The sequence below is a fragment of the Panthera leo genome, chromosome B1, assembly GCF_018350215.1.
Source record: "Panthera leo isolate Ple1 chromosome B1, P.leo_Ple1_pat1.1, whole genome shotgun sequence".
Classification (NCBI taxonomy): Eukaryota; Metazoa; Chordata; class Mammalia; order Carnivora; family Felidae; genus Panthera; species Panthera leo.
Window position 1 is genome coordinate 74,410,990 of NC_056682.1, and position 27,746 is coordinate 74,438,735.

Consider the following 27,746-nt stretch of genomic DNA (forward strand, 5'->3'; position numbering starts at 1 on the left):
ATTCAGAGCAGCTCCCGACACACCCTGTGCGGCTGATGTGTTTGGGGTGTTGATAGTCACGGCTATCGTGTGTGCTCCCGCTCTCATTATAAAAACATGCCAAAACCTGGCTTGTTTCTTGAATAAAAACAAGTGAAGGAACAACAGCCCAAGTTGTCAGGTGTCTATGATTTCCGTGGAACTCCCTTCTGTTGTCCAAAAGTTGGATTAGGAGGCAAGAACTCGTACACTGCGGTTTTGAAGCAAAACCTGAACTGCCACGCATATGCCGTCAAGGGTCAGCACCACATGCCGATACCAGTTGGCTACAGCGCGGGGCAATGATGGACGGGGAGCAGGGGTAAAGGGAGGCCAGCCCTAAGCAAACACCTTACGTGCAGACCTCATTCAACAACGCCTGCCAGAAAACCAATGCGGCAAGGAATGGGCATTGAAATACAAAGTTCCTTCTACTGAGCTGGGGAAAAAATATATGAACCGGAACCCGCTGCTTCCACAAACGCGTGCAGATTTAACCAGCCCTGCCGGGTGCCTGGAGCCGAAACGAGAGACGGACTCAAATCACCCACAAACCTGAAGGAAATCTTCCACCTGCTGACAAAGTTCACCATCCCGCTGAATGTTTTCCCTCAGAGATCTCGTCCTGATAAAGAGCGAGCGCAGTTCTGCCTCCGTGTTATCCAGAGATAATCTGAAAGAAGAAAGGGGAGAGAGTGGGCAGTTGGCACAGGGAAGCCATGTGTCACGCAGGCACGTCAAACGAGACTAGCCGTTGGTCAAACCTAGAAACAGAAGGGCAGAACTACCGCGATGACATTTACCACCCCTGTACTTAGACTCAGATACTTAGACTTCCCTCTGGAACCAATGCAAAAGCTCTAACTCACGGAAAGCAAGGCAGTGTAGACATTAAGGGCAATAAGGAGATACTAAGCAGACTTCATGTGGCCACAGACAGCCAGAGTAAGCACTCGGTATTTCAGAGAGAACTAACCATGCAGCTAACAATTCTGCAAAGAAATGACAGAACTGATCACAAGGCCTTTGTTACACACATCACATCAAGATTGGTAGTGCACTGAGTGATATTTTTGTCACCAGGTAAAGTGAATAGGTGATACCTAAAACCCAGTGCAATTCACTTAGCAAATTCATAAACTAGAATGCTTTCCTGCTTCTATCGCAAATTCTAACTTTTCGTCGTGCAATCACGTTTTCCACCTTCACTGGTCATCAGCATCCATTTATGATCTGTCTGTACTTCACCAGGATACCTCATCTTCTATTTCAAAGAAACAAACTTTACTGACTAGGTTTTTTTCTAAGACAGCATCTAGCTGAACTTTCCCATCTAACCAGAAATGTCAGAACAAAAATGTAATGATTATTTCTATGTACACCTCTTAGTAACATTTCTATACTAGTCAGAGGAAAAAATATTCTCACACAAGTTGCTTTCAGAAATTCAAAACCGAAACAGTTTATATCTTTTAAGATGCTCATTCTTTGGGGGAATAATCTGAAAATCTATAAACATGAACTATGAACTATTCACAACTTTGGACCAATAATTTCCCTTTGGGAAAGACATGTAATCTGTGGTTAGATGTTCACAGTTAATAATACTGAGCCACTGGCCAATGACAGGGCTTAGCTTGAAAAGCTGCGGCTTGTGTATTTATGCATATGGTTCATGGCTCCCCTAACTAGAAACAGTCACACAGATAACAAGCAGGTAACACGAAGGGTGCCGGAGCCAGCTTGCAAGAGGCCACTGTGGGTGTTGGCATCCCCTCCCAGCTCCTCCCTCAGTAAGGCCACACGGGTAGCTTGAAATCTGCCACCGTAGCAGTATTTACACTATGGAAATCAGCAGGTACTACAAATTAGGGCTTCTTTCTGGGAAAGCTGGATTTACCACTGGATACATAGATATGTGCTGTAAATTTAAAAACACGGAACTCTGGGGAGCCTGGGTGGCTCAGCTGGCTGAGGGTCCGACTCTTGATTTTGGGTCAGGTTGTGATCTCACAGTTCATGAGTTCGAGCCCCACATCAGGCTCTGCACTGACATGACAATGCGGAGCCTGTCTGGGATTCCCTCTCTCCCTCTCTCTCCACCCCTCCCGTGCTCTCTCTCAAAATAAATAAACTTATAAAAAATAAAAACACGGAACTCAACATAGTACATATACACAGATTATAGCTACATTAAAACACTCATTTACACTGGGATAAGAAGCAAATTAAAGTGATGTAAACACAGCTTTATGTTCGGTAGCTACTTTCTCTGTTGAGTGACTAATTTAAATACAATCCTTTCACAACCCTTGGTATGGTTCCAACTTCTTCTAATGCAATAGAAAATCAATGTACCATGTTAGATTCTACAGGGAAACAGCCCTAGACGTTTGACTGATATATGCCAACTCCCGAGGTAATAGGCTGTGTTGTTTGAGCTCTACCTGTTGGGTGTGGAGGGATTTGAAGTTCTCAATCCATACTGTTTTTACACTGATGATATTCATTAGAAAAGACTGAAATGGGGTTTTTAGCTTAAAAATAAAAGATTAAGTTTTCAAAACCCCCAATTTCCAAAGATGCACACACACCTCTGTAAGCAAATAAAAGGAAGGTCTGAAAATTCAACAAGACAAAACTTTTTAAAGTTATAATATCTTCACCAGTTTTCATTAAAAAATAGCTTCAAAAAATGCGAATCTTAACAATTCACTTTCAGTCTTCCTTGCTTACCTAGCAGCCTCCTGAACGTGATGCAATTTTTCAGAAAAGTTTAGAAGAATGGCATCTTTCTTTTGGGCTTCCTAGAATAAAAACAGAATTTTCTCTCACTGTATGTATAAAACTGGAAGGAAACAATTTTCCCAAGGCTTAAAGGAACCTTAAAGTTCTTGTTTTTATGCTTGGTATATTCAAAGCAATTCACTGAAACATGAACTCTGATATTCTTAACAAGATTTACCAGAACTCCCCTACTCTCAAGATATATTTAACTTCCCAGAGCAACCGATCCTGACGTGAAATACAATTCATGTGCATGCAGAGTCAATGGAAGTGGGTGGTAGCTTAGCAGGGCCCATTGTTTCTAAGAGAATCCAATAAATTCTGCTTAAATACCACCCATACCTATGAGTGTGCCTGTATATGACCAAGATACCTTCAGCTGTTAAACCAGTTTGCAAAATGACTTTAATCAGAAGGTGCACAAGCCATGGAGGTATTTGCATTCTTCATCTGTTCAGAGGATACAAGAAAGGTAGGTATGAAGGAAGCAATCACCAACTCCGGAAACATCCCCACATGGGTAGGGACCAAGTTACAGAGAGCACCTGGATACGTGGATCTAAAAGGACTGCCAGGGGAGCACCGGGTGGCTCATTTGGTTAAGCGTCTGACTCTTCATTTTGGCCCAGGTCAGGATCTTACAGTTCGTGAGACTGAGCCCCATGCTGGGCTCTGAGCTGACAGCACAGAGCCTGCTTGGAATTCTCTCCCTCTCTTTGCCCCTTCCCCCACTCACATGCTTTTCTCTCAAGAAAACAAAACCAAAACCAAAACCAAACCAAAACAACAAAAACAACAACAAAAACCTTTTAAATAAATAAATAAAAGAACTGCCAGAAGGCTACCTTCAAGGCACATAGGGTAAGGAAGACATTTTCTGGTTTTAATGCCCTGAAAATTAACTTTTAAATTAGCCCCGAGTTCAACATGTCCTTTGTCTTCTGAAGAATGTCATAGTAATTGTGTGTATTATTTACGGAGCGCTTACTCTGTGCCAAACACGAGTCTGGCACTTTATGGAATGATCCCCTTCAACCCTGTTGGTTACCTGTTTTGCAGTATCACTAGCCCCATGATTAGATGACGAAATTGAGGGTCTTAATGTTTCAGTAACTTGTCTGAGGAAGTACAGCTAATAAAGGACAAGTCAAAATCCTAATTCCATCCTGTTCTGAAGCTCACACTAGAAACGAGCCCAGCTTCCTCCCCAGCTTAAACCTACATCTGTGTGATTGCTGTCAAAACAACAAAGGTGATCCAGTGAAGGAAAAACAAATCGATGTAATTCGTAATTTGAGATAATTTAACAACAAAGAGGCAACTGTCTTTGGCTGACTTTCTACTTTGTAATTGGTTGTTTCGGTATCACAAAGACCCAGTCAGAAATGGAGGTGATGGACAGGGGGAAGATACCAAACCCTGTGCTCGTGGCGAGGTGAGCTAACCTATAGTTCACAGAGGGACACCGGTGGAGGTGATCTTTTTCACTGCTCTGACCCCTTCACTCTACACTTACAAATCTAGTCAACCCAACATTGGGAATGTCTCACACCCAGGCCTCTGCTCTCCATCCGCGTGGCTAGGATTCTGATTCTCAGCTCTTGCCAAGCGATCAGAGCCAACTTCTGCCAAGAGGTACCCTATTTCTAGTTCTCTCTCCACTGCAGCCCATTCTCCATATTGCCTTATTTTCCTAAAAACAAAGCCAGCCTGCTCATGCCATTATGCCGTGCATGAACTTCTATTGGCTCCAAAACGCTACAGCATGAATCCAAATTCCCCAGCATTTAGGATGTGAACCCTTCATAATCGGCTTTTGCCAACCCTGTCCCCTGCCTCCCCCACCCCCTCCTCTTTGCTACTGTCCTACAACCCTAGGCACAGTTCAGCTCAGGAATCTGCAGAGTGCTTCTGCAAACAGAACCTTCTTAGAACCCACCACACCCTTTCCTATTTCCGTGTGATGCCCCCTTACACCTGGGAAAAACCTCCCCACCTCCGGGGACGATTCACACTCATTCTCTCTCTGAAGTCACCATTTCCACATACCTGTGCAACAAAGTGCAGAAGATTCATCCCAGGCTTGTTTGCTTTTGTGTCTGCCAATTTGAGCAAAGAAGACAGTTTAAATCCTACTGCATTGCCAGCATACCCTCCCTAAAGAAGACAAATCAAAAGAAAAAATATATACATATACCTCTGCACAGACAAATAAAGTGAGAAACGCAACATTTTAATGCTTTTGAATTTTACTTACTGCATTCATGATGTTCCCCGCCTGCAGCACCAAGTGTAATATTGAATGTAGCTCCTCACACAGCATCAACTCTGTCAAAAAAGAACACACCACAGTCCCTTCAGCTTAAATGCACACGACAGCGACCACATCCAAGTTCAGGAGAGTCTGAAGCAAACTCTGACCCTACACTGCATACAAAAACTGGAGGAAACAAATAAAGCAGCACATGCTGTGGTAGATCTAACGCACCATTTGCTACCGGTAATCCACGTCCTAGTGTTTACCTGGGAATCGAATAGGTATGATAGTTAAGTTTCACAAAATACTTCCATAATGAAAAGTTTCAAGTAGTGGAAAATGCAAAGGCCTTATGAAAAGCAGCATACTGTTACAGGAATAACCTTTTTCTCAGCAATTGTTTATTTTTTCCCTTTATATCCATTAGCCTTTGAGACTACATTTATAGAACCTGCAAACAGAGAGCAACATTCTGCTTAGTCAAGGAGCTACAAGGAGATAAAAAATAAACAGGTTGGGATGGCATGTAAATAACTTGCAAAGCACTAACCCTTAGGGGCCAAGCACCCAGAGAATCTGTTTATTTTATTCAAAACTATACATTTCATTTGGATTGGCTTAAAGGTTAAAAAGGAGCTTCTCACTGTAATATGTTTTTAAATTAGCTCTTTATTTTTATTTATCTTTTTAATGTTCATTTGAGAGAGAGAGAGAGAGAGAGAGAGAGAGGAAAGTGAGCAGGGGAGGAGCAAAGAGAGAGGGGGCAGAGAATGTGAAATGGGCTTCAAGGTGTCAGCACAGAGCCCAGTGTAGGGCTCGAACCCTTGAACCATGAGATCATGACCTGGGCCAAAGTCAGACACTTAACCGACTGAGCCACTCAAGTGCCCATTTAAATTAGTTCTTTAACAAACACAGAGGCTTTTGTACACACATCTGTGCAAATAAACAGTATTAAAAATTGTTAATGTATTTAAGAAGCTAAAAAAAAAGCTTATTAAAATTACACGATATATAGAAAATAAAATGTCACCTATGATTTTTTTAAGTTCATATTCTCCAATAAGTGTGGTATTACTTACAAAAACTTACATTTGGATCATTGCCTGTATTATGTTATCTAAGAAGACCAGTATTTCAAGGTTAACCAGATAAGAAACGTTTCCACCGTGCCCACAAATTTGCCTTGCTCATTATGAAAACTATTCCTCCAACTCGATTTGAAGAGGAAGAACAACTCTTCCAACATTGCTGCGATAGCCTTGGTGTACAGGAAAAAATTAAAAAAAAATTTTTTTTAATGTTTATTTTTGAAGGAGAGAGAGAGAGAGGCAGAGTGCAAGTGGGGGAGGGGCAAAGAGAGAGGGAAACACAGAGTATGATATGTGCTCCAGGCTCTGATCTGTCAGCACAGAGTCCAATGCAGGGCTCAAACCCACGAACGGCAAAGATCATGACCTGAACCGAGTTGGATGCTTAACTGACTGAGCTCCCCAGGCGCCCCCAGGAAAAAAATTCTAAAAGGCCTCTCTACTGAAAGAAGAAAAATCGTCCTTAATTCTTAGTCTCCTCTTAAAATGAATAGGATGGACTGAAGAGAAACATTTTATCTCAACACAGACCAGAGCAACTAAACAGGAAAATCAAATAGGAATCAACAGTTCTACTCTTAACTGATAACTAGAAATCTAGAAAACAACCAAGAGGGAATCAGGCTGGCCCTGAAAACCCTGGAAAATGTGAGGGGTAGGGAGCACTAGGGACTCTGCCTTGGAGATGAGGAGTGCCCACACACATGCGAGGCCTGCCTGCTCAGCGCCAGAAATGCCAGAAGGCCAAACCTCATCACTGTGGAGTGAGACAGCAGAGCAGCTCTCAGGAGTCTATCCAAGCTGCGTAAGCAAGCTATTCAAAGAAACAGACATAACCCATTGGCTGCTCTCAAATGTAAACAGCCCACCAGGTGTTAGAGTCTTGAGGGGAAGCAGGTGGGAGAGGAAACAGGGGGCAGAACTATCAGGAACCTGCAGAAGAGTCATGCTGGAGATGCCCAGGAGGAGTCAGGAGGCCAGGAGGTATGCTTCCGGCAAAGCAGGTCCTGGACACCAGGGGCCAGAGTGGGGGAGGAAAAATGCAGCTGGCCTAGGCGCCCAGGCTTTGAGCAGGAGCCAGCACCCACAAGCAGACACTACACACTGCATAGTCAGAGAAAGCTGACCTGGGAGAGGAAGAAGAGCAAGCTGCAAGCAGCAAGGCTTACTCTGAAGCTTGGGATGAAAGAAACCTTCTTCTACAGGAGGATAATATGCTCACTGATGGATTAATTGGCTAATTAATGGACTAATTAATCAATTAATTAGGGAGGAAAGTAAATGGAAATAAACCTTAATTGTCATCCCAGGTAATATCTCATTTCCCTTTTTAGGGTGTAGCAGATCTAGGCGCTTGCACTTCTAATTTCAATTGAATAGTTTTTATTTATTTATTTTTTTAATTTTTATTTATTTTTTCACCGTTTTATTTATTTTTGAGACAGAGAGAGACAGAGTATGAACAGGGGAGGGGCAGAGAGAGAGGGAGACACAGAATCGGAAGCAGGCTCCAGGCTCCGAGCCATCAGCCCAGAGCCCGACGCGGGGCTCGAACTCACGGACTGCAAGATCGTGACCTGAGCTGAAGTCGGACGCTTAACCGACTGAGCCACCCAGGCGCCCCATCAATTGAATAGTTTTTAAAAATAAGCTTATACCGGGACTCCTGGGTGGGTCAGTCGGTTAAGCGTCCGACTTCCACTCAGGTCACAATCCCGCGCTTCGTGGGTTCGAGCCCTGTGTCAGTCTCTGTGCTGACAGCTCAGAGCCTGGAGCCTGCTTCAGATTCTGTGACTCCCTCTCTCTCTGCCTCCCCCCTCCGCCCCACCCCGCTTGCACTCTGTCTCCCAAAAAGAAATAAACATTAAAAAAAATTTTTTTAAGATAAAAAAAAAAAAAAGGCTAATACCAAGCTGGTGCAGCCACTGTGGGAAACAGTACAGAGGTTCCTCAAAAACTGAAAAATAGAATTACCATATGATCTGGTAATTCCACTACTGGGTATTTACCCCAAATATATGAAAACACTAATTCAAAGGGATACATGCACCCCTATGTTTATAGCAGCATTATTTACGATAGCCAAGATATGCAAGCAACCCAAGTGTCCACTGACTGATGAATGGATAAAGAAAACATGGTGTATATATATATATATACAATGGAACATTAGTCAACTATAAAAAACAATGAAATCTTGTCATTGGCAACAATATGCATGGATCTAGAGGATATAATGCTAAGTGAAATAAGTCAGAGAAAGACAAAAGAAATAAGTCAGAGAAAGACAAATGAAATAAGTCAGAGAAAGACAAATGATTTCACTCATATGTGGAATGGAAGAAACAAAAACAGAGAAAAAGAGACAAACAAGAAAACAGACTTAATTACAGAGAACAAACTGGTGTTTACCAGAGGGGAGGTAGGTGGGGGGATGGGAGGAAGAGGTGATAGGGATTATGGAGTGCACTTGTCATGATGAACACCGAGTGATGTATAGAATTGTTGAACACTACATTGCACACCTGAAACTAAGATCATACTGTACATTAAGCACACTGGAATTAAAAAAGTAAATGAATTTGTAAAAATTAAGAGAAGAATGCTTACTAAAAAGAATAAATATTTGGGGTGCCTGGGTGGCTCAATCGGTTAAGCATCCGACTTCAGCTCAGGTCATGATCTCACGGTTTGTGAGTTCGAGCCCTGCATTGGACTCTGTGCTGGCAGCTCAGAGCCTGAAGCCTGCTTCGGATTCTGTGTCTCCCTCTATCTCTGCCCCTCCCCCACTCGCACTCTGTCTCCCTCGGTCTCTCAAAAACGAGTAAGAAAAGAATAAATATTAAAATAAAATAAACTGCTACCAAAATTAATAAAAACAAATTACACGAAGCATCACGCATTCACTTACCTTTTGTAGCAGTTCTTAGAATTGTTATGTCTGTGTATAGAGAAGAACAAGAAGGTAAAAATTCCTTCTTTAGCACCATGGCTTCAATCCGAAGTGAATAGCTGAAAAATAAAAAGTAAAACTGTAGAATTTTATGTCATTAATTTTAAAACCTTACTCTGAAAAGAAGAGTGATGGATTATCCTTACTTTGGCACCTGAATCAAGTAGTGCAGAAAGGAATCTGCCAGCGACAGCTTGGACACATCTCCACTAAATGTTTTTAATTTCTTTATCTAAAAGACAAATGGAAAAGAAGGCAGACAAAAAAATAACTTATGATTAAAAGGTAACATTATTTTAAATTTCGTCTTAAAATTCCTTTAAGAAAATGAGACTTCAGTGCTCAATTCAAATCAAAAATGTAGGTCCAAGAAAAGACAGAAAAGGCAATCACCACATTTACTATGTTGTTTTTTGAAAGAAGATAAACCAAACAAATCAGAAAGAGAAGAGTTGTGTCACGTTTGTGGGTATAAACAATCCCGATCAAACCACAGAACCGGAGCCACAGGAATCCTCAGGGAGGTTACTAAAGGGTCAGATCTAAGGATGAAAATTTTCTGTAAAGTTATAATCTGGAAGGGAGATCACTGGGAGAAGACAGAAAAGACTGGGTTACCATTATAACATGGTCCTCTAAGTTCTTTTTTTGTTTGTTTTTAAAATTTTTTTTTTAACGTTTATTTATTTTTGAGACAGAGAGAGACACAGCATGAACGGGGGAGGGGCAGAGAGAGAGGGAGACAAAGAATCGGAAGCAAGCTCCAGGCTCTGAGCCATCAGCCCAGAGCCCGACGCGGGGCTTGAACTCGCGGACCGCGAGATCGTGACCTGAGCTGAAGTCGGACGCTTAACCGACTGAGCCACCCAGGCGCCCCTGGTCCTCTAAGTTCTTAATGAAAAAATCTTAATATTTTGGGTATTCTGGATATAAAATATTCTGACTGGGTAAGTGCTAACCGACCTTGCTGTGGCCCAAGTCCCCCTCCACAAGAGTAACTTTATAGGAAGGGGATACTGTGTGCTGAGGCCACTACACTCTGGCTCTCCAGAAGGAAGGTAAAAAGGAAAATGGCTTAAGCAGCTGAGGTCAAGGTCAAAACTTCCCCCTATGAAAAAAATCAAGTAATAAAACAATATATACAGTCAGATCCCATTTCTATAAATTTTTTAAAAAGCGTCCACTATGCCCCCCCCACCCTCCATGTACACACCTTATACACAGGCAAAAGACTAAAAAGGGCCACTTACACGGGTGATAGGATTAAGGCGACTATTGTTTTCTTCTGCTGCTCATTTTTATTTTCTCACGTCTACAATGAACATGCATTACTCTTGTAAAACATTAAACTCAACTAAAAGTTATTCCTTCAACCATAGCAAAGAAAAACAAAAGAGTTCTGACATGGGAACATAGCCAAACAGCTAGCAGGTGGGGATGGAAGCAAAGAGAGAGTTCTCAAACTGCATCAGAGCAAGTCAATGCCTTCCTCACATAGAAAACGGGACCCACCCAGTGGAAGAAACTCTTTTACGTCCCCTGTAGTAGTATAGCATCTTCCAACAAAAATACTTTACGGTAAGTAGAACCTTGGGACTACTTTTAAGTAGACGGCCTATCTCTGCAGCTAACTGTTGCCAATAAGCACCTACCATCTCTCAGGACTCTTTATAAAGCTTACTACTCTCTTCCATCCCCTGGGTTATGGGGGGGTCCCATAAAAATAACATGATGTCTCTGTCTCTTGGAAAATAGGAAACGACAGTTCCAAAACACAGGGGAGGGAAAATCTGCAAAGATCCACAAGCTGAAGTAGCTACATCAACTACCTGAAAATTCAAAACGTAATAGTGCAGACTCACTGGTGGTTAAGACTGTGGTGTTTTTGGTTTTGGGTTTTTTTTCCCCAACGGGCAGAAAATAGCCATTTATCAAACTGCATTATTTCCCCTACCTTTAGGGCCCCAAAGTGAATTTACCATTTTTAGCCATACTCAGTTTAAGGGCAGACGGAATTTCTGGTTTAGCTAAACCCAAACCAGTGCCTGGCTGAACCGAGAAAGCCACAGGATGAATCCTGATCCCTTGTGAACTAGAGTTTGGTAGTTCACTATATATGGGCAGGGGCAGATTGAGGTTGTACCTTTTGTAAGACCATCTATGCAGCATGTGCAAAGCTTCTGAAAACAGCACAATTTTCTGTCTAAAACATAGGAATAGGTCATGCTAAATCAACTTGGTAGATATTTCTATTAAACATGTGCTCAACTCTAACTGAACAATGATTAATCTCCTTCACTTGTATAAAGAGCTAAAAAAATGTTTATGGATTTCAAGAGAATGGTGATGGAAAGATAGTCCTGAATTTAAGTGCCATGTATACAGTTCTTAGTTCCATTTCAAAATGAGCCTTATGTTCATTAAGAGGGATTATCGTACCTTCGCAGTGGTAGGGAGGTAAAAGAGAGGTGAACAAACCCTATAATTATTGTGCATTCTCGTCATCATCAAACAGCATTTATCAAACATTGTTAGGCATAATTTTGTTGGCTGAGCCAAGTGACTCTCATTATGACCTGGCTGTGCCCGGTTTCTGTCCTAATAGCAAACAGCATGCTCCTTAAGACTCACACATTCCAAAGGGCAGACCTCCTTCATCCCATCTAATTCCACTCACATGGCCTTGAAATAGCAAGATTTCCCACCAACAAACTCACCCAACAGAAGACCTTGGGGCTTCCCCCCTGTCATTCCCCTCCCAGGGGCAGAGTCAGCAAAGAAGGTAGGGATGAAGTGATGAAAATGTCAAAGGACGCAACCAACCTGATGCCAGAGAGAACAGAAAATCTCTACCACCTTCCCGCCCTTTATCCTTGACAGTGATGCAGGGACGGGGCACCAGCCCCAACACAGGGAAGGGCTTGCAGGCTGGGTCAGGGCTCCCTTCCAACGTCCTCCCGGCTCCTACACAAGCCTCTTCCCTGTCCCCTCTCTGGGCACAGGAATACTTTTCAGGACAAAGAACCCACTCCCACTGCTTTTATTTCTGGGTCTACCCTCTTCCTCTGCAAGTTTCAACTAAGAGTTTAAGGCGAGATGAACAAACAACGCCAGATAAAAGATTTGTGGTGAAGGGCAGAGAGATCCTGAAAACAAATTAACCTTCTGCTGGCTTGTCAGCTGAGAATGCGGGACAGAAAAGGGCTGTTTCCGCTCGTATTTTCAACATGCTGATAAGATTACGGTATCATTCAAGTGACACTCACACTGGTCCTCTGTGAAAGTAGGGGCGATGAAAAGGCTGGGAAGCCAGTGCGGTGCAAGGCGGGGTCTTGAGAACCTTTGCCCTTCCTTCCTCAAAGGGAGGCAGTGGAGCGCAGCAGAAGGAACTGTTGTGGGCTCAAATCACGTGCAAATCCACCTTCCTCAACGGCTTATCAACTATGTGCCACTAGATGGGCTCTGGCTAACTTGTGTGAGCCTCAGTTTCCCCTCTGTAAAATGAGGAGTATCTTACAATGTTGCTAGGAGAATTAAATGAAAGAGACACACTAAATAATCCCAGCTATGGTTTAGTGACTTTCTATGTGCCAGGCACTGGGCTATGGACGCACTTGAGCACATTATCTCGCTCGACTGGATTTTGCCCTGCCCAGTGCCTGGAACATGGGGACACTCAATAAATGTTTAGTCCCTTCTTGTGCAAAAAACGAGCACAGAACGTTACACCACAGACTTAGCAACATGCAGTTACGCAGACACTTGTGCATTTATTAACATATTTCTGCCACATTCCTAAACCTCTCTCACTTGGCACTGACTCCCTCTTGGCCTCATCCCCATCCTCCACCCTCCACCAAGACTCTGGGGTCGGCCCTGGTCCGGGTGGTGCCAGAGGCCATGCAGCACTCACAACAAGGCCTTGCAGGCGGCACTGGTCATGAGGTGGCTTCGGCTTTCCCTAAGACTCCCCTGGCCAGGCCAGTGCAGAGCCCCAGAGTGGGTTAGGGAGGGGCGCCAAGATGCCCGGGGGACTGTCAGGGTGTTCCTGCTGAAGGAAGCTCCCAGTTGAGTGTGGAGGGTGTGGTGAACTGAAGCCAAGAGTCAGTAATGTAAACAAGAAGGAGTGTGACCAAGCTTGTCGGATATTCAGACTGAGGATGACCCTGCAGAGGAGGGAGCAGCAGCTGCAGCCTGGCTCAGTGGCTGGGACGCCTGTCGGGATCCCAGGGAGGTGTTTCATCCCAGCAGGACACTGTCTCCGGGGTCAGCTAATTGTCTGGGGGTGAGTGAAAGCCTCAGGACTCAGGGCAGTGCCTGGGTGGGTTTTCGTCATCTTGCCCTTAACATCCCCCCCACCACACATTTGAATTATATCCCACACACAACTCAAAAAGCAGGGTTCTTTTAAACACGAGAGGTTTGACAGCTAAGCTGCTTCTCTGAAAAATCCCAGAGTCTTCCACAGCCTTTGCATTCTCTAATCACCTCTGAATTTAAAATTAGAAATGAAGACATTAAGAAAACTGTACTTAATCTGCCAGCTCTTCATGGCACAAAGCTGGCAGTCTCCCCCATGCCTAACCTCCATTTAGTTAGAAACTCAGAGTTTTTTAGAGCATATTCACATGTACTATCAAATCTGATCCTCACTTAAATAAACGATGAGGTCAGTTAGGAGTGGGAACCAGAACAGCCCTAAGGAGGAGGCACGAAAAAAGCCCAAGCAGGAGTAAGATTTTGAGAACAACTCAATCCTTTTAAAATTCAAATCAATTAAATCCTATCCATCCTCATTAAAGGTTTTTGGGACTCTCATTCTTTACATTAAAAAAAGAGAAAAAGAAAAAGAAAAAGACTAAGGACTGTTTAGCATATAAGACCCAGGGTAAATTATGATTTAATGTACCTTCCCTTCAGGACTTTAAGACCCTCCACTAACATTAATAAATGCTGTTAATTAATCTTAGCTTAGATAAATTACACTTAATTTGCAAACAGAAAACCTGACATAGAAAGAGAGGTTCAGGTTACCAAATACACCTAGAATATCCAGTTACCTCGTAAGACCCTCAAGTTGGCATTGTGAGTTTATCATTGATCGATATAAAAGAAAAATTACAGATATATACTTCTCTTGTTCTCAATGGCACTAAAGTCGAATTCCATAAATTATGTCTGGGAAGAAGAGAGGGATGCGGGAGGAGGAAGCAGTGGTATGTGTAGAAAGGATAACTTACACTTTTTACTTTAAGATTCTGTATTATTCAAATGTTTACAAGCATATGTATTCATGTAATTTCTTACTGAAGTTTTTCAGGGTCCCCTTCTTCAAAAATAATCGGCACCATGACAATGTTATAAACTGTTTTTTTCTATCAAGCTCCTAACCATTCAACAGTTAATTCAGTCCAAAAAAAAGATCAATAACTTTATATTGTAGTACTATATTGCTATCACAGCAATTTTCACCTTTTAGTCAATTAGACATTTATTACCAGTTTACCTACCTCTCCAAAATTTTAGAGCATATCCATCCCAAAGCGGTTTCGTTTTACTTTTTTGTTTAAAAAGTGTATGTATTTATAAAATAACCTGGGTACAGCCTAGGCAAAAACCATCACTGGAAGATGGAAAAGGAAACCAAAGTTCATATTCAGGTCCCACATGCCGAGTACCACATCCAGCGCATAGCTAGGCTTTCAGCATCGTGACAATCCAGCGAGGCAAGCACCATCGTCCTCTCTGCATAGGTGTGGAAACTGAGTTCACTGGAGTTAGGAAACTTGCAAGGGTACAGCTCCAGTTTAAACCTAGATTCCCTAACTCCACAACTTACACTCCCTCTCTTAGGTGACTTTTTACTTTTAGGTGAGAAAACTCTGGCTCCGAGTAGCAGAGTCCCCTTCCCATGTGAGTTTTGACACTCTGAAAAATGTTAAGGTTTTATCATCACTCCTAACATCTAAAATTCATGTGCCAAATTCCTTACCTCCTCTGACTCTGGCAAAAGCTTAAGAAATTCTCGCAGGGTCTCTGATCCATAATGTTCACTCTTTCCTTGATGAATATCTTCTACGATGGACTGAGGAGACCTTGAAAAGACAATTAATCAGATTCCATTTCACATTTGCTGAAGTGCCAAAGAAACACAAGCCAGTGGAAATTAAAACAAATCACCTCCACCCTCCTGCCATCCCGCCTTCTTCCCAGTCTGAGGGACATGCTGTGTCAGTGATCACAAGAGCCCCACTGCCAGGGAAAGCAGGGATGTTGACACGCTCTTCACCCAGAAGCCCATCCTTGGGCATCCCAGAAAGGCAACAACCACTGGGGGTCTTCTCTGGGTGAAGAAAAGCAATCCCCTTTGGTCACATGGAAACCTGGCGAGCCTTTCCTTTCCACTTTAGAACACTGGCATTTAACCACTGTTGACTCACCAGTCCAACTTCCACTCGAGGGGCAACACTACAGAAGAATTTATAAATTCCCTGACATGACAGGCTTGAACAGACACCCCTAGGCAACTCTCCCTGTACTTCAAGCCACTAGGTTCTGTTTTCATGCAGGAAAACAGCAGAGAATGACAGACACTTGGGTACTCATCACACCATGTATCTAACAAGGATATACAAGTATGAGGAATGACTTTTGCTTTTATTAGAAGCTGAATTTCAGCTCAGCCACACCCAGATTGATGCTGACAGTGTGGATGAGACTAAAGTTGCAAATATGTGCAAAAACCTTACTTCTTAAATTGCTTAAGAAATATCCCAATGTTCATGCTCCGTTTTGCATCCAAGATAGTAATCTGAAAAAAATAGACACACGTAAGACTAGTAAAGTACAAATAAAAAGAGTTGGAGGAAAGGAGAGAATTAAAACCTATCAAAATACGACACTAATTTATAAAAGAATAACTTCCAATATGTAAATCTGGTGATTAATCGATATACCTAATGCAGCTTTGCAAACATTAAAATATTATCATCTCTCCAAATTTTCTGCAATGATATATTTCCTTGACTATAATAACTATACATACCTATTTTATTTTTAATTTTTTTAATGTTTGTTTATTTTTGATAGAACACAAGGTGGGGAGAAGAGAGAGAGGAAGACACAGAATCTGAAGCAGGCTCCAGGCTCTGAGCTGTCAGCACAGAGCCTGACATGGGGCTCCAACCCAAAGACCATGAGATCGTGACCTGAGCTGAAGTTGGTCGCCCAACCAACTGAGCCACCCCAGGCGCCCCGTACATATCTATTTTAATCTTATATAACTTTTTTAAAAGTTTTAAAATGTTTACTTATTTTTGAGTGAGAGAGAGAGAGACAGAGAGAGAGAGAGAGAGAGAGTGGGGGATGGGGAGAGAGAAAGGGAGATACAGAATATGAAGCAGGCTCCAGGCTCCGAGCTGTCAGCCCAGAGCCCAACATGGGGCTCAAACCCACAAGCAGTGATATCATGATCTGAGCTGAATTCAGATGCTCAATCGACTAAACCACCCAGGTGCCCCTCTTACATGACTTTTAATGAATAATGTATATTAAAATTTTTTTAATTTAGCAATTTCCTCTTAGAATAACTAACAGCCTGCATTTAAAAGCCCAAATTTGACAAGAGCACACTGTATGCATTGTATGTTAGCTAACTTGACAATAAATTATATTTAAAAAAAAAGAAAGAAAGAGAAAAAAATAATAAAAGCCCAAATTTGAAAAACAGGTGTCTTAGCATAGCAAGATCATATGAAATTTAAACTAAGAAAGTAAAAAATAACTGAAGATATTGCAGAGTCCCAACCCTGATTTAGGGATATAGAAGGACCAATACTGTTATTTTCAGAAATGTAATAAAATTAATTTTTTTTCAAAAAGAAAAATTTCTTTTCATTGAAAAAGAATATATATGTCCAATAGCCCTTTCAGGAGGAGGTAAGAAAGTCTTCTAAATTTTATTTACTCAAAATTTATAAAGGAAAATTCTTGTGCTGTCTTTCACCAAGTCTAAGATCCATGTTAACATCTCTGAAATCAGGAGGTATCTTACAATGTATGGCGTCTTTGAGTTAATGAAATACGGTGCTATTCTAATGTACTGTCAAAACCCAGATTTTGGCTGCAATAGGTTTTAGCTGTCCAAAATCAATAATTGGGCAGGGTTTTATCAGACTAGAAATTAGACAGAACCTTTTTTGGACAGTGGGGTGGATGTTGTTATTATTATAAACAGAAGTTTTTCTTTCTCTGGCAGCAAATATACAAGAGGCGTGGAGGCAAGATAGCCTTAAAACTGCTGCAATTTTTTTCATCTGGTTTTTGCTAAAGGGAGACTAGCTAAAACAGGAATGTTGTTATAATTCTCTTCCTTTCCAAATGTATGTGATTCATTGTGAACAAAAGAGAATCAGGTTTCAGATTAAATTCCTGGTCTCTGGGCCTGCTTCTAAGTTTATAAGCAGCAGCAAGAACTGTTAACCCAATTTAATGGCACTTCCTGACTATAAGGTTAAATTTTTACAAGAGTATGGCTGCCTCCTTTTGAAGACTAATCTTAAACAATCACATTATTTACTATCCTAGGGGTTTACTTTATGTTCACGCAATCACCTGCCAGCCATAAAATAAACTCCCAAGCAATCAGGACAGGCTCCTTATTGGACTCCTACCCAAGGACTATAGTTCAAGTTGAGTGTGAAGGTAGGGGAGAAGAGGGGGGAAGAGAGGGAGAGAATAAAACCTGTCAACCTTAACACCCTTTAATGAGGAAAGCCCACACCAGACAGAGGAATCTAAATTCAGTAAGACAGAAAACTATGTCTTATTATAATTCATAAATTAAAAAGCCACAAGTAAGAACATGTATACTGATACAGTGACAGACATTTCCAAAGAACTTCCTCAGCACACACTTCTTGCCCCCAACTCCAATCTCCACCCTTAACCTTCTGATGCTCTGTGCCCTTGACGGATTCACAGCTACTGCTGCTGGAAGTGACAGAGAAATTACTCTTATTGTTCCTATCTGACAAATAAGGAAACCGAGCCTCAGAGATGTCATTTTTTATACTTTCCCCAAAGCAACACGAGAACTGAAATGCTAGCCTGGGTCTCTCTGGTTCCTTTTCTCTCTAGTTCCTGTGAGTTTTAACACTGCTGAGGATACAGGAATATTAGAGAAGTGGCAATGTTCCCCCACCGCCTCGGGCGGGTATCCACATTGGGATGTTCCTCCAGGAATGGGGGCAGATCTATAGAAAGCCATCCACAGGGCCTGGCCAGGTTCCCTGGAGACTCCAGAGCTGTCTGTGTGGGATGATGGAGAGAAATCGTGTTCTCACAGCTGACACAGCCTCCAGGAGCTGCTGTCATACTTGACACAGAGCAGCCACAGCCTGGGGCAGCGACTGTCTCCACCTCTTGAAGCAAACCTTCTGAAACTGGTCGCTAACTTAAGACAATTCAGCAACAGTCCTAAGAAAAACCCGGGCTGGCCATCACAGAGCACCTTCCAGGGAAAACGACAGGAAAATGAGACAACTGGCTGCCTTCCAGGGACAGTCCCATTCTCTCCTGGCATCCTCAGATTTGCCTAGTGCACAATCTGGCTCTCTCTCACAGGTTATCATATCCGATCCTTCTAAAGGAGTGTTATAAAAGTGTCTGTTAAAGTGCTTTAAAGTGCTTTAAAGCAGATTATCATTTCACCTGTAAATTAGCTTATCTTACTTCCCAAAGGCTTGCCGCCTCAGAGCTGGGCAATTCAGGAACCCCATGCGTGTGGGACCGGGTGGTGTTTTGGAAGCATCCAGAGCAGTGGACTTGCTGGCTGCACAGGCTGAGACAGACAGCCTCAGGAACAAGGATTCCCTCCCTGCCTACCAGTTCCAGTTGAAGGTAATCTACTTTTCTGAACACTGCAGGACACGGACGCAGGACCTGGACAGAAGTCAGGGCCTGTCTTAGCAGGTGCAGCCAGCGTACTGTAGAGCTCAGGGGCTTTCCCATGAAAGGCGCACTCAAGAGTTAAGCCAGCCCTGGTGAACAAGGGGCTCACCTCGTGCCACCCCGAGGACTTCCCACCAGGATGTGAAGTGGCCCTGCTAGGGGAACAGGCTCCCCACAGACTGCCAGGGTGGCCCGGGGGGCTCCGCCACCCTGAGGCACTGAGACTGCATGCAGCACTCAGTAAAGGGTGTGATTGGCTGTACCGCTCCTCTCGTGCAAACCTCCAGATAAGTGCTCCTACCTCCTCCCACAATTACTTTTTTTGTTTATTTAGAGGCAGGCAGGGAGGGAGGGAGACAGAGAGAGAGAGAGAGAGAGAGAGAGAGAGAGAGATCCCATGCACAGGGGAGGGGCAAAGACAGAGGGAGACAAAGAGAATCCCAAGCAGGCTCAGTGCTGTCCACGCAGAGCCCAACATGGGGCTCGAACTCACGAACCATGAGATCATGACCTGAGGCCAAATCAAGTGTCAGGATGCTTAATCAAGGCGCCCCCCACCCCTCTACAATTCTTGTACTTTTATCTACTACCAACTACTACAAAATCTGCCTCCCCTGTTCTTTAAAGAGAAGAAATAGCTTTTCGTTTTTAGTTGTGGTAAAATACACATAACATTTACCATCTTAACCATTTTTTTTTTCCAAGTAATCTCTACACCCAACATGGGGCTCAAACTCACAACCCCGAGATTAAGAGTTGCAGGCTCTACTGAATGAACCAGCCTGGAGGCCCCCATCTCAACCATTTTTAAACGGTCAGTATCATCAACTGCCTTCACACTGTTGTGCACCCATCACCACCACATCCACAGAACTCTTCCCATCTTGCAAAATTGCAACTCTGTACCCATTAAATCCTAACTCCCCATTTCCTCCTTCCTTCAGCCTCTGGCAACCACCCTTCTACTTGCTGTCTCTATAAATTGGACCATTCTGGGTACTTTACATTAAGTAGAATCATACAGCATTTGTCCTTTTGTGAATGGTTTATTTCACTTAACATAATATCTTCAAGGTGGAAGAAGAAATTTTTAAGCCACTTTTGTTTCAATATGTCCAAGAGGGCTTCCTTGACTACTTTAAGTACCACTAAATGGTGTTTATTTCAATGCCATGTCAAATTCTGAAAAGCAAAATTTTAAAAATCTTCCTGTATCTTCTACAGATGTAGCTTTTGGTTTCTGAGGTTTTTTATGTGTACTTTTCTAGCCCAGGTTTGGGGAAAAATATAAAAACCTAGGTTGTTTTTTTTTCTTCTTTCAAATGTATTTCAAATACTCATCTAGTTCTGTAGTTCTGGATTGAGCATGTCCCAGAATTCTAGAACTTACTGGGATCATAACAAAAATTGAGAAATAACTGATAACCTGAATGAGTGTGAGAGAATAAGATATTTCTTCTCAGAAACTTAGAAAAAGCAATCTTCCTTCCATCCTCTCTTCCTCTTTCTCTTTTTCTAGTAAGTGATTTCAGTTATTTCTTACATAGTATTATTAATTAATGTTAAGTGTAAAGATTAATTCAGGGGCACCTGGGTGAATCGGTCAGGTTAAGCGTCCGACTTCAGCTCAAGTCATGATCTACGGTTCATGAGTTCAAGCCCCGCATCGGGCTCTGTGCTGACAGCTCAGAGCCTGGAGCATGCTTCGGATTCTGTGTCTCCCTCTTTCTCTGTCTGTCCCTCCCTCCCTCCCTCCCTCTCTCTCTCTTAAAAATAAACATAAAAAAATTTTTTTTAATGTAAATATTACTACAGACATCATATTGTGTTCCAACATTTGTATCTTCTTTTCTTTTTTTTATTTCACTTTATTGACGTATACTTGACAAATAAAATTGTAAGATATTTAAAGCGTGCATCATGCTTATAATGATATATGTAAACATGGTAGAAGGACTCCCCCATCTATCACCTCCCATATTTATCTCTTTTTTCTCTTCTTTGGAGAAAGGCATTTAAGTTCCACTCTCTTAGCAAATTTCAGTTATACAACACAATGTTATCAACTGTAGTCACTGTATTACATCCTCGGGCTTCATTCATCTTGTGTTTTCTTTGTCAGTCCCAATTCTGATGTATCATATGGGCAAATACTCCCTTTGCATCCTTGGTTCAGTTCTGCCAGCTCAGTTACCTTTAGTTTCCTTTGGAAGATACCACTTGGCCAAGACGGTCCCTTCCCTTAAGAGCATTTCATATTCTAGAGGGAGGCAGGTACAGACCCAACTAACCAGTGTGAGTGAGACTCTGAGGGGGCTGGGGAGCCACAGTAACAGATGGACAGGGAACACCTCAGGGAAGAGGTCAGTGAACTCCAAAAAGAAGGTGGAGCTTGAGCTGACTCTTGTTATTATTATCTCCAGTAATATATTTTTGTTATTTCTAATTACTTTATTATACTTTAATTATTACTCTAACATTTGTAGCTTCCTGAAGTTAATTTATAGGTAACAGAGATACAAGGATAGCAATATTTCATAACCTCCTCCTCCACGTACTAAATGTTTTCATTTACTATTTTGAGTGTTGTTCTTCCTAAATCCGGCCATTCCTGAACCCAGCTCTTCCTTATCTTCTAGCAACTTCTTTCTTTGGAGTATAATGGAACTTATTTGTAATGCTTTATGCGCCCTTTGAAGTAGCAGTCAACCACATAATGGCAGGCCACTTCTGTAGGAGGTTATTTCACATATTTCAAGGGGACATTATCTGATCTCTGGCATGTCTGAACCTCCAGAATTATGGCCTGTGTAGTGGCAGGTTGGGATGCCATGTTTCCAGGCTCAGGATGGGTCCCTCTGCCAAGCCTGCTGTTCAGGGTATTGTCCATTCCACACAGACAGGTGGTGACAACTATTACGTTTAACCCTGGGCTCCACTTACTACCAAGTAAATTGGAAGATTTATTATCGGGCCTTGTGGAAACTATAACTGCTGAGTTGTAATTTCTTTAGAAGAAAATCTAATGGGGGAAGAAAATAGCATGTACTGTAGTCTTTTACTGAAAATTTTAAAAAGTATATATACTTCTAGCCATGTTGGAGATAGCATGAAAAATTGAAAATAATTCTGGATAACCCTCTGTTGTATGACAGTATTACCTAATACACTTAAATCCCTCTACCTAACTACTTATCCTATCCGAGTACTAAAGAGTTGGAGAGTTATATTATCTTATGACTACACAGTCGTGGTGACTTAATTTTTCTTTCTAGCGACTCTCAGCTTAGGACCTACAAGTATTAAAAGTGAAAATACTTGCACACCCATGTTCATAGCAGCACATTCACAAGAGCCAAAAGGTGGAGCAACCCAAATAGCCATCGACGGATGACCAGATCCATCAAAACGTGGTATCTACGTACAATGGAATATCATTCAGCCTTAAAATTCTGACACATACTGGAACATGGAGGAGCCTTAAGGACATTATGCAAAATAAACTGTTACCAAAAGACAAATACCACATGATTCCATTTAAAAACGGTTAAGATGGGGGCGCCTGGGTGGCTCAGTCGGTTAAGCGTCCGACTTCAGCTCCGGTCATGAGCTCGCGGTTTGTGAGTTCAAGCCCCACGTTGGGCTCTGTGCTTACAGCTCGGAGCCTGGAGCCTGCTTCGGATTCTGTGTCTGCCTCTCTCTCTGCCCCTCCCCTGCTTGTACTCTCTCTCTCTCTCTCAAAAATAAAACACTAAAAAAAATTTTTAAATGGTTAAGATGGTAAATGTAATATGTATTTTATCACAATTAAAAATAATTTTAACAATAATCATTATTTAATTTTAGTTATTTTTTAAGTGAAAGCAAAAAAAAAAAAAAAAAAAAAGTAAAAATGCATCTAGGGTGAGGGGGTGGAGGGGGATGAGGGGAAAGCCTTTTTATTCCTGAATTTCAGATGCGGCCTAGAGATTGACATTTCTGCTCCTGCTGTAGTTCAGAAAAGATGCCATACTCCCTGCTATTTCCCTCCCTAAGTGGTTCTTAACCCCTCTTGAGTTTGCAGACATAAAGCTGCAAGTTCCTTGAAGCCCCTCAAACCATCATTTGGCAAAATAAAGGTCTCCAATTTATAAAGGATGCCACCCATTCCAACCTGGGAGGTGCCTTCCCAGGAACCTGGTGAGCTAGACCCCCTTCTGTCAGAGGTGGTATCCTGAGACATGTGCTCCACTTCCACATGCGCCCACCCGCTCTCTCCTTCACAGTCACTGACATTCAGTAAAGAGAACTAGGAAACAATGGTGAGAAATGCGCCACTGTACAATAAGAAGTCTCTGCTGGACGCTGGGGCAAAGGCCAGGGTACTAAGGAAGTGACTTCTTGCTCTTTCCAATACTGAAAGGATACGCTAAGAAATAAAAGGGCTTCACATAAAGGGAAGGAGCAGGGAAAGTCTATGCTCAGCAGGGGAGGGCGCTAGGGACAGTCCTGAAGACTTCCTGTCAAATTTACTTTACACACTTAATTCCAATCCCAGCATTTCCACATTTTATAATTAATCGACTCTTGGCTATTTCAACAGAGGACCATACCACCAAGTTCAAGGACCCCCAAGTGAATTCGTGGAGAGAAGAAATTCATATGCTCCTGGGACACACAGAGAAAAGAGGTCAAGACTGTCAACTCAGGAATTCAATCATGCAGAGAGATGCGACTCCATCCCAGAGCCCTGCCTACTCTCTTACCTGATCCACTCCATCTTTGACCTATTTCTTCTGTTCCTGTAGAACAGATTTTAAAAACCATACATTTGGGGGCACCTGGGGGGCTCAGTCAGTTAAGCATCCGACTTCGGCTCGGGTCATGATCTCATGGCTAGCTTATGAATTCAAACCCCCACATCAGGCTTTGTGCTGAGAGCTCAGGTCCTAGGCCTGGAGCCTGCTTCCGAATCCGTGTCTCCCTCCTTCTCTGTCCCTCCCCTTCTCACACTCTCTCTCAAAAGTAAACAAACATTAAATAAATAAATAAATAAATAAATAAATAAATAAATAAATAAATAAATAAAACAAATAGAAATAATACATTTGTTGCCCCTCCCCCCCTTTTTCTTTTCGGTGGGCAACATTCTTTCCTTTCAATCTCTGGTTTCCTCATGACTCCTGCTAGCAAGTGGAGGAGGTTTCTCAATTTACTTTGTTTCTAAACAATACTTTCAAATGCAATTTTTAATTCAGTTTCTATAATATATATGTATGGTAATCAATAGTTCTGAAGCCGTGCTTTCGGTGAACTTCTTATAACCTGCTAGCTTTATTCTCAGTATGACATTTATTGTTCACTGGAAATATGCTTCCTAGAAAATCCATCTAAAAACTAGCTTTATGCACTGAGCTTTCTGGAAATATCTATTCCACAGTGGCCATAGTTGAATTCAGAGCCATAGTTTAATTCAAGACTAACTCACAACACTTAGGGAAGGAAAACTAGAGGCATAGTTTTTATTGCAATAGGGGTAAAATCTTAAGGATGTAGAGTAGTTAATGGTGTATTTAACAAAAGGCATTTTGTCTCAGAAAGTTCCTGTTAATCGTAGTTAACTGAGTTCAGGAACTCCGGTTTTTGTTCCGACAGAGACTACTAATATGGACTTGAGCAGAACTGCCCCACCAGGGGAAACCACAGCAGATGTGTTGGAGACAGGGCAGTGCTGAGAGGCCAAAGGACGATGGCCCCAGATAGCATGTTCTCGGCGTGAGGTCATACTCCACCGGGATGTCTGGGAGGATGTGGCATGCATGCTTCTTACACTTTTTTGCTAGTCAGCTCAAGCTCATCGCATAAGGCCCTTTCTACATTTCCAGAGCACATTCGCTTGCATTATCGTATTTGCGAGTGATTTAGCAAGTTCTGAAATGTACACAGCGTTCCAAACGCAAAACAATGCAGCATGCGGAGGATCATCCCTCCTGGATCCGTTCTTACCTCTTCCTTAGGGTCTCTGAAGGATGAGTTTAAAGTTCCTCCTCTCCTAGAAAGGGAAGGTTTGGTGGTGTCTTCTTGCTGCCCAAAGAGCTCCTCGATGGTCTTTGTATCGATCTGGTAGTGATGCTGCTGCCTGGCCGCCAAAGTCCAGATGTTGGTTTTGCCACGAACTTGCTCCTCCGGAATGGTTTTCCAAAAAAAGTTTCTCATCCGCTTTTTCTTACCCAGGTGGCTGTAGCCGTTCATGTGAGAAGCCGGGGGTAGTCCTGGAGGGGGAGGTGGGACTGGAGGCACCCCGGGGAGTGGAGGAGGGGGTGGAGGAGGGGGAGAGGGCAGAAAACCCTCCCCTGAGTATGGACATGGTGGAGGTGGAGGGGGTGGAGGTGGTGGCGGTGGGGGGGTTTGCCCGATCATGAATCCAGCTGCCGAGGCGACATTCCCATTTTCTTTATCGCTGACCAAGGAGACACAATTCATAACATGCATAGTACTGTTGCCTTCTAAGGAGATAATTTCTTGACCTTGGGGAAGCAGACACAAACATCAAACTCGTGTCATACTTTTTCACCCGCTAGTCTGCTGCCAGAGAAAAAGGCAACTGTGTTGTGTGTCATCTTCCAAACCTACAAAGATAAAACAACTTTAAATCAGTACAGGAAAACATGTGAATACCAGCTCTTCCCTCCAGAGCCTAGTGCCAGTCCTCGTCGAGTGGCTGGGTATTACAATCATCCAAAAGAGCATTAAAAGAGACTACTACTTTTCTAAATGTGAACCAAACAAATTTTACCTCCTGGAAATGCTGCCAAAGCAGAAGCAACAAATCAACTTGGAAACCTTCCGTTAATCAATCAAAGACATATTTATTAGGAACCTGCTCACTATAGGTTCAGCAAGTACTGGTCACTTTATGAATAAACTACTTGTTCACTAACTGGCTCATTTTCTTTGGGCAATGGATACCCAACCCCTAGGGAAATTACCCAAATGGCTGAAGCATTAGGTATTAGTGTATGATCCTGCCTTTCACCAGTATGGACATGTCCCCTACCAATCACTTGGTCAAAGGGCATACTCTGCCTTGCATGTAATAGGCAGGGCATCTGGAGATGATAAAATAGTGACCAAACTCATTCCCCCGGAGTCAGGGGCCACCAAGTCCCTGCTCCACTTGGTGATGGGGCTTCCCCACAAATAGAGGAAAAAACCACTAAATGTAAAGATTAAAGGTTGTGGCTCTAAATCAAGCGGCACTGCTTACATTTTAGACAAATCACTTCGCCTCACTAGACTTCAGTTTTGTCATTTGTAAAATTAGGAGGTTGGGATCCATTACATGACCTCTCCCATTGCTTCCAATGTTCTCATTTCAGATTCTAATTAAGCCACTCTTAGGAAACAATCAGAACTTCTGGCCAACCTCTTCTGCTTCTTCTGTGACATTATTAGCAAAGAAGACATATACACACGAGGATATGCTGTCCGTATCATACCTGCCATGTCTACCCCTTATCCACAGTCACTGACTAATTTTAGTAGCTTGTGTTTTTATTGACCTTTAAATGTTTGCTTTTGGTATTGAGTTGTTATGGACCTGATATGAAAACAGAGGTCAAAACAACTACATTTCTTCAGAGATGAGGACTGGTTCACTGAAGATGCAGGGACCCTTATGAAGTGAGCACCCCGACTATGTGGGCATGTAAAAAGGACCGTTTCCTCCAGGTCATAAAGGGCCACAGGGAAAGGCTTTTTTAGACTGGCCTTCTGAGTGTAATTATCCTTTTACAACATCATTGTCAGAGCTCACACTTACAGACACACATTGGTCAAACAACACTGGATTACGTAGGAGTGATCTGTCTGATAGCACTAATTCAAATATTTTCAGATACTTTACACAGAACCATGTACAAGAGGCAGCATTGCCTTGGGAATAAGAGTGGAGAGTTCGGAATAGATTTTTCCCCCTCAGATCTCGGTTCTGCTATTTGTTTGACTGAGCAACCCAAGGTTATTTGATCTACAGCTCAGTATCCTTGTCTATAATATAAAGATATACTGTTTCATCGGTTTGCATAAGAATAAATGAGCTACTACATGTACCAAGATGCCTGGGTACCATAGTTAGCTAGTATTAACAATAACCAGTATCATATGTCCATATGATTTCTCTTTACTTTCCCACATTTTCTTCAAAATATGTATTGGGTTTAATAGATAAAATGCTAAGTTACTCCTGGCTGCTAGAAAAATACCTTTAGTAGTCCCATTCTTTGCTTTCTAAGTTGCTAGGTTTGTCCTTTTTCAATACTCAGTGGTTATATATCATCTCTAAATTACAAGAACAAATGTTTTTATTAAACATTTGAATACTTAACTTTTGAAAACTATATGTGGGTAAAAGATGGCACTGCCAGCTACTAATTGGATTTTTTAAATGCCGTTTTAACCATTTATAAGTGTACATCAGTGACATTAAGCACTTTCAAAGCGTTGTGTAGCCATCATCACTAGATAATTTTTTAGAAAGTAAAACTGAAATTATTTACCCAAGCCAACTTACAGCTCACTCGAGATGCAACTGGCTTTTAAAAGGAGTTTTCATAATTATCATTAGGGGCATAACTAGGCTGTTTTCATAGTTGGCACCCCTTAAGCAAATGACTCATTGTCAATTACAGTTTATAGTTACATTTGAACT

The 27,746-nt window shown here is 42.3% G+C and overlaps 1 protein-coding gene across 4 annotated transcripts in view; it reads right to left on the reverse strand.

Moving 5' to 3' along the window:
* Window positions 1-27,746, reverse strand: part of FHDC1 (FH2 domain containing 1) — a 42,619-nt gene that overhangs the window by 9,944 nt on the left and 4,929 nt on the right. For 3 of the 4 annotated variants that reach the window (XM_042935278.1, XM_042935276.1, XM_042935277.1), the window contains exons 2-10: window positions 25,043-25,665; window positions 15,856-15,917; window positions 15,099-15,201; window positions 9,253-9,338; window positions 9,065-9,165; window positions 5,063-5,133; window positions 4,855-4,962; window positions 2,755-2,825; window positions 574-691 (exon numbers count right to left, since the gene is read on the reverse strand). In XM_042935278.1, coding sequence (XP_042791212.1) covers window positions 574-691; window positions 2,755-2,825; window positions 4,855-4,962; window positions 5,063-5,133; window positions 9,065-9,165; window positions 9,253-9,338; window positions 15,099-15,201; window positions 15,856-15,917; window positions 25,043-25,528 — 1,206 coding nt within the window. In that variant the 5' untranslated portion in view covers window positions 25,529-25,665. The remainder of the gene's footprint in view (window positions 1-573; window positions 692-2,754; window positions 2,826-4,854; window positions 4,963-5,062; window positions 5,134-9,064; window positions 9,166-9,252; window positions 9,339-15,098; window positions 15,202-15,855; window positions 15,918-25,042; window positions 25,666-27,746) is intronic. The other variant, XM_042935279.1, reaches the window with a different exon arrangement.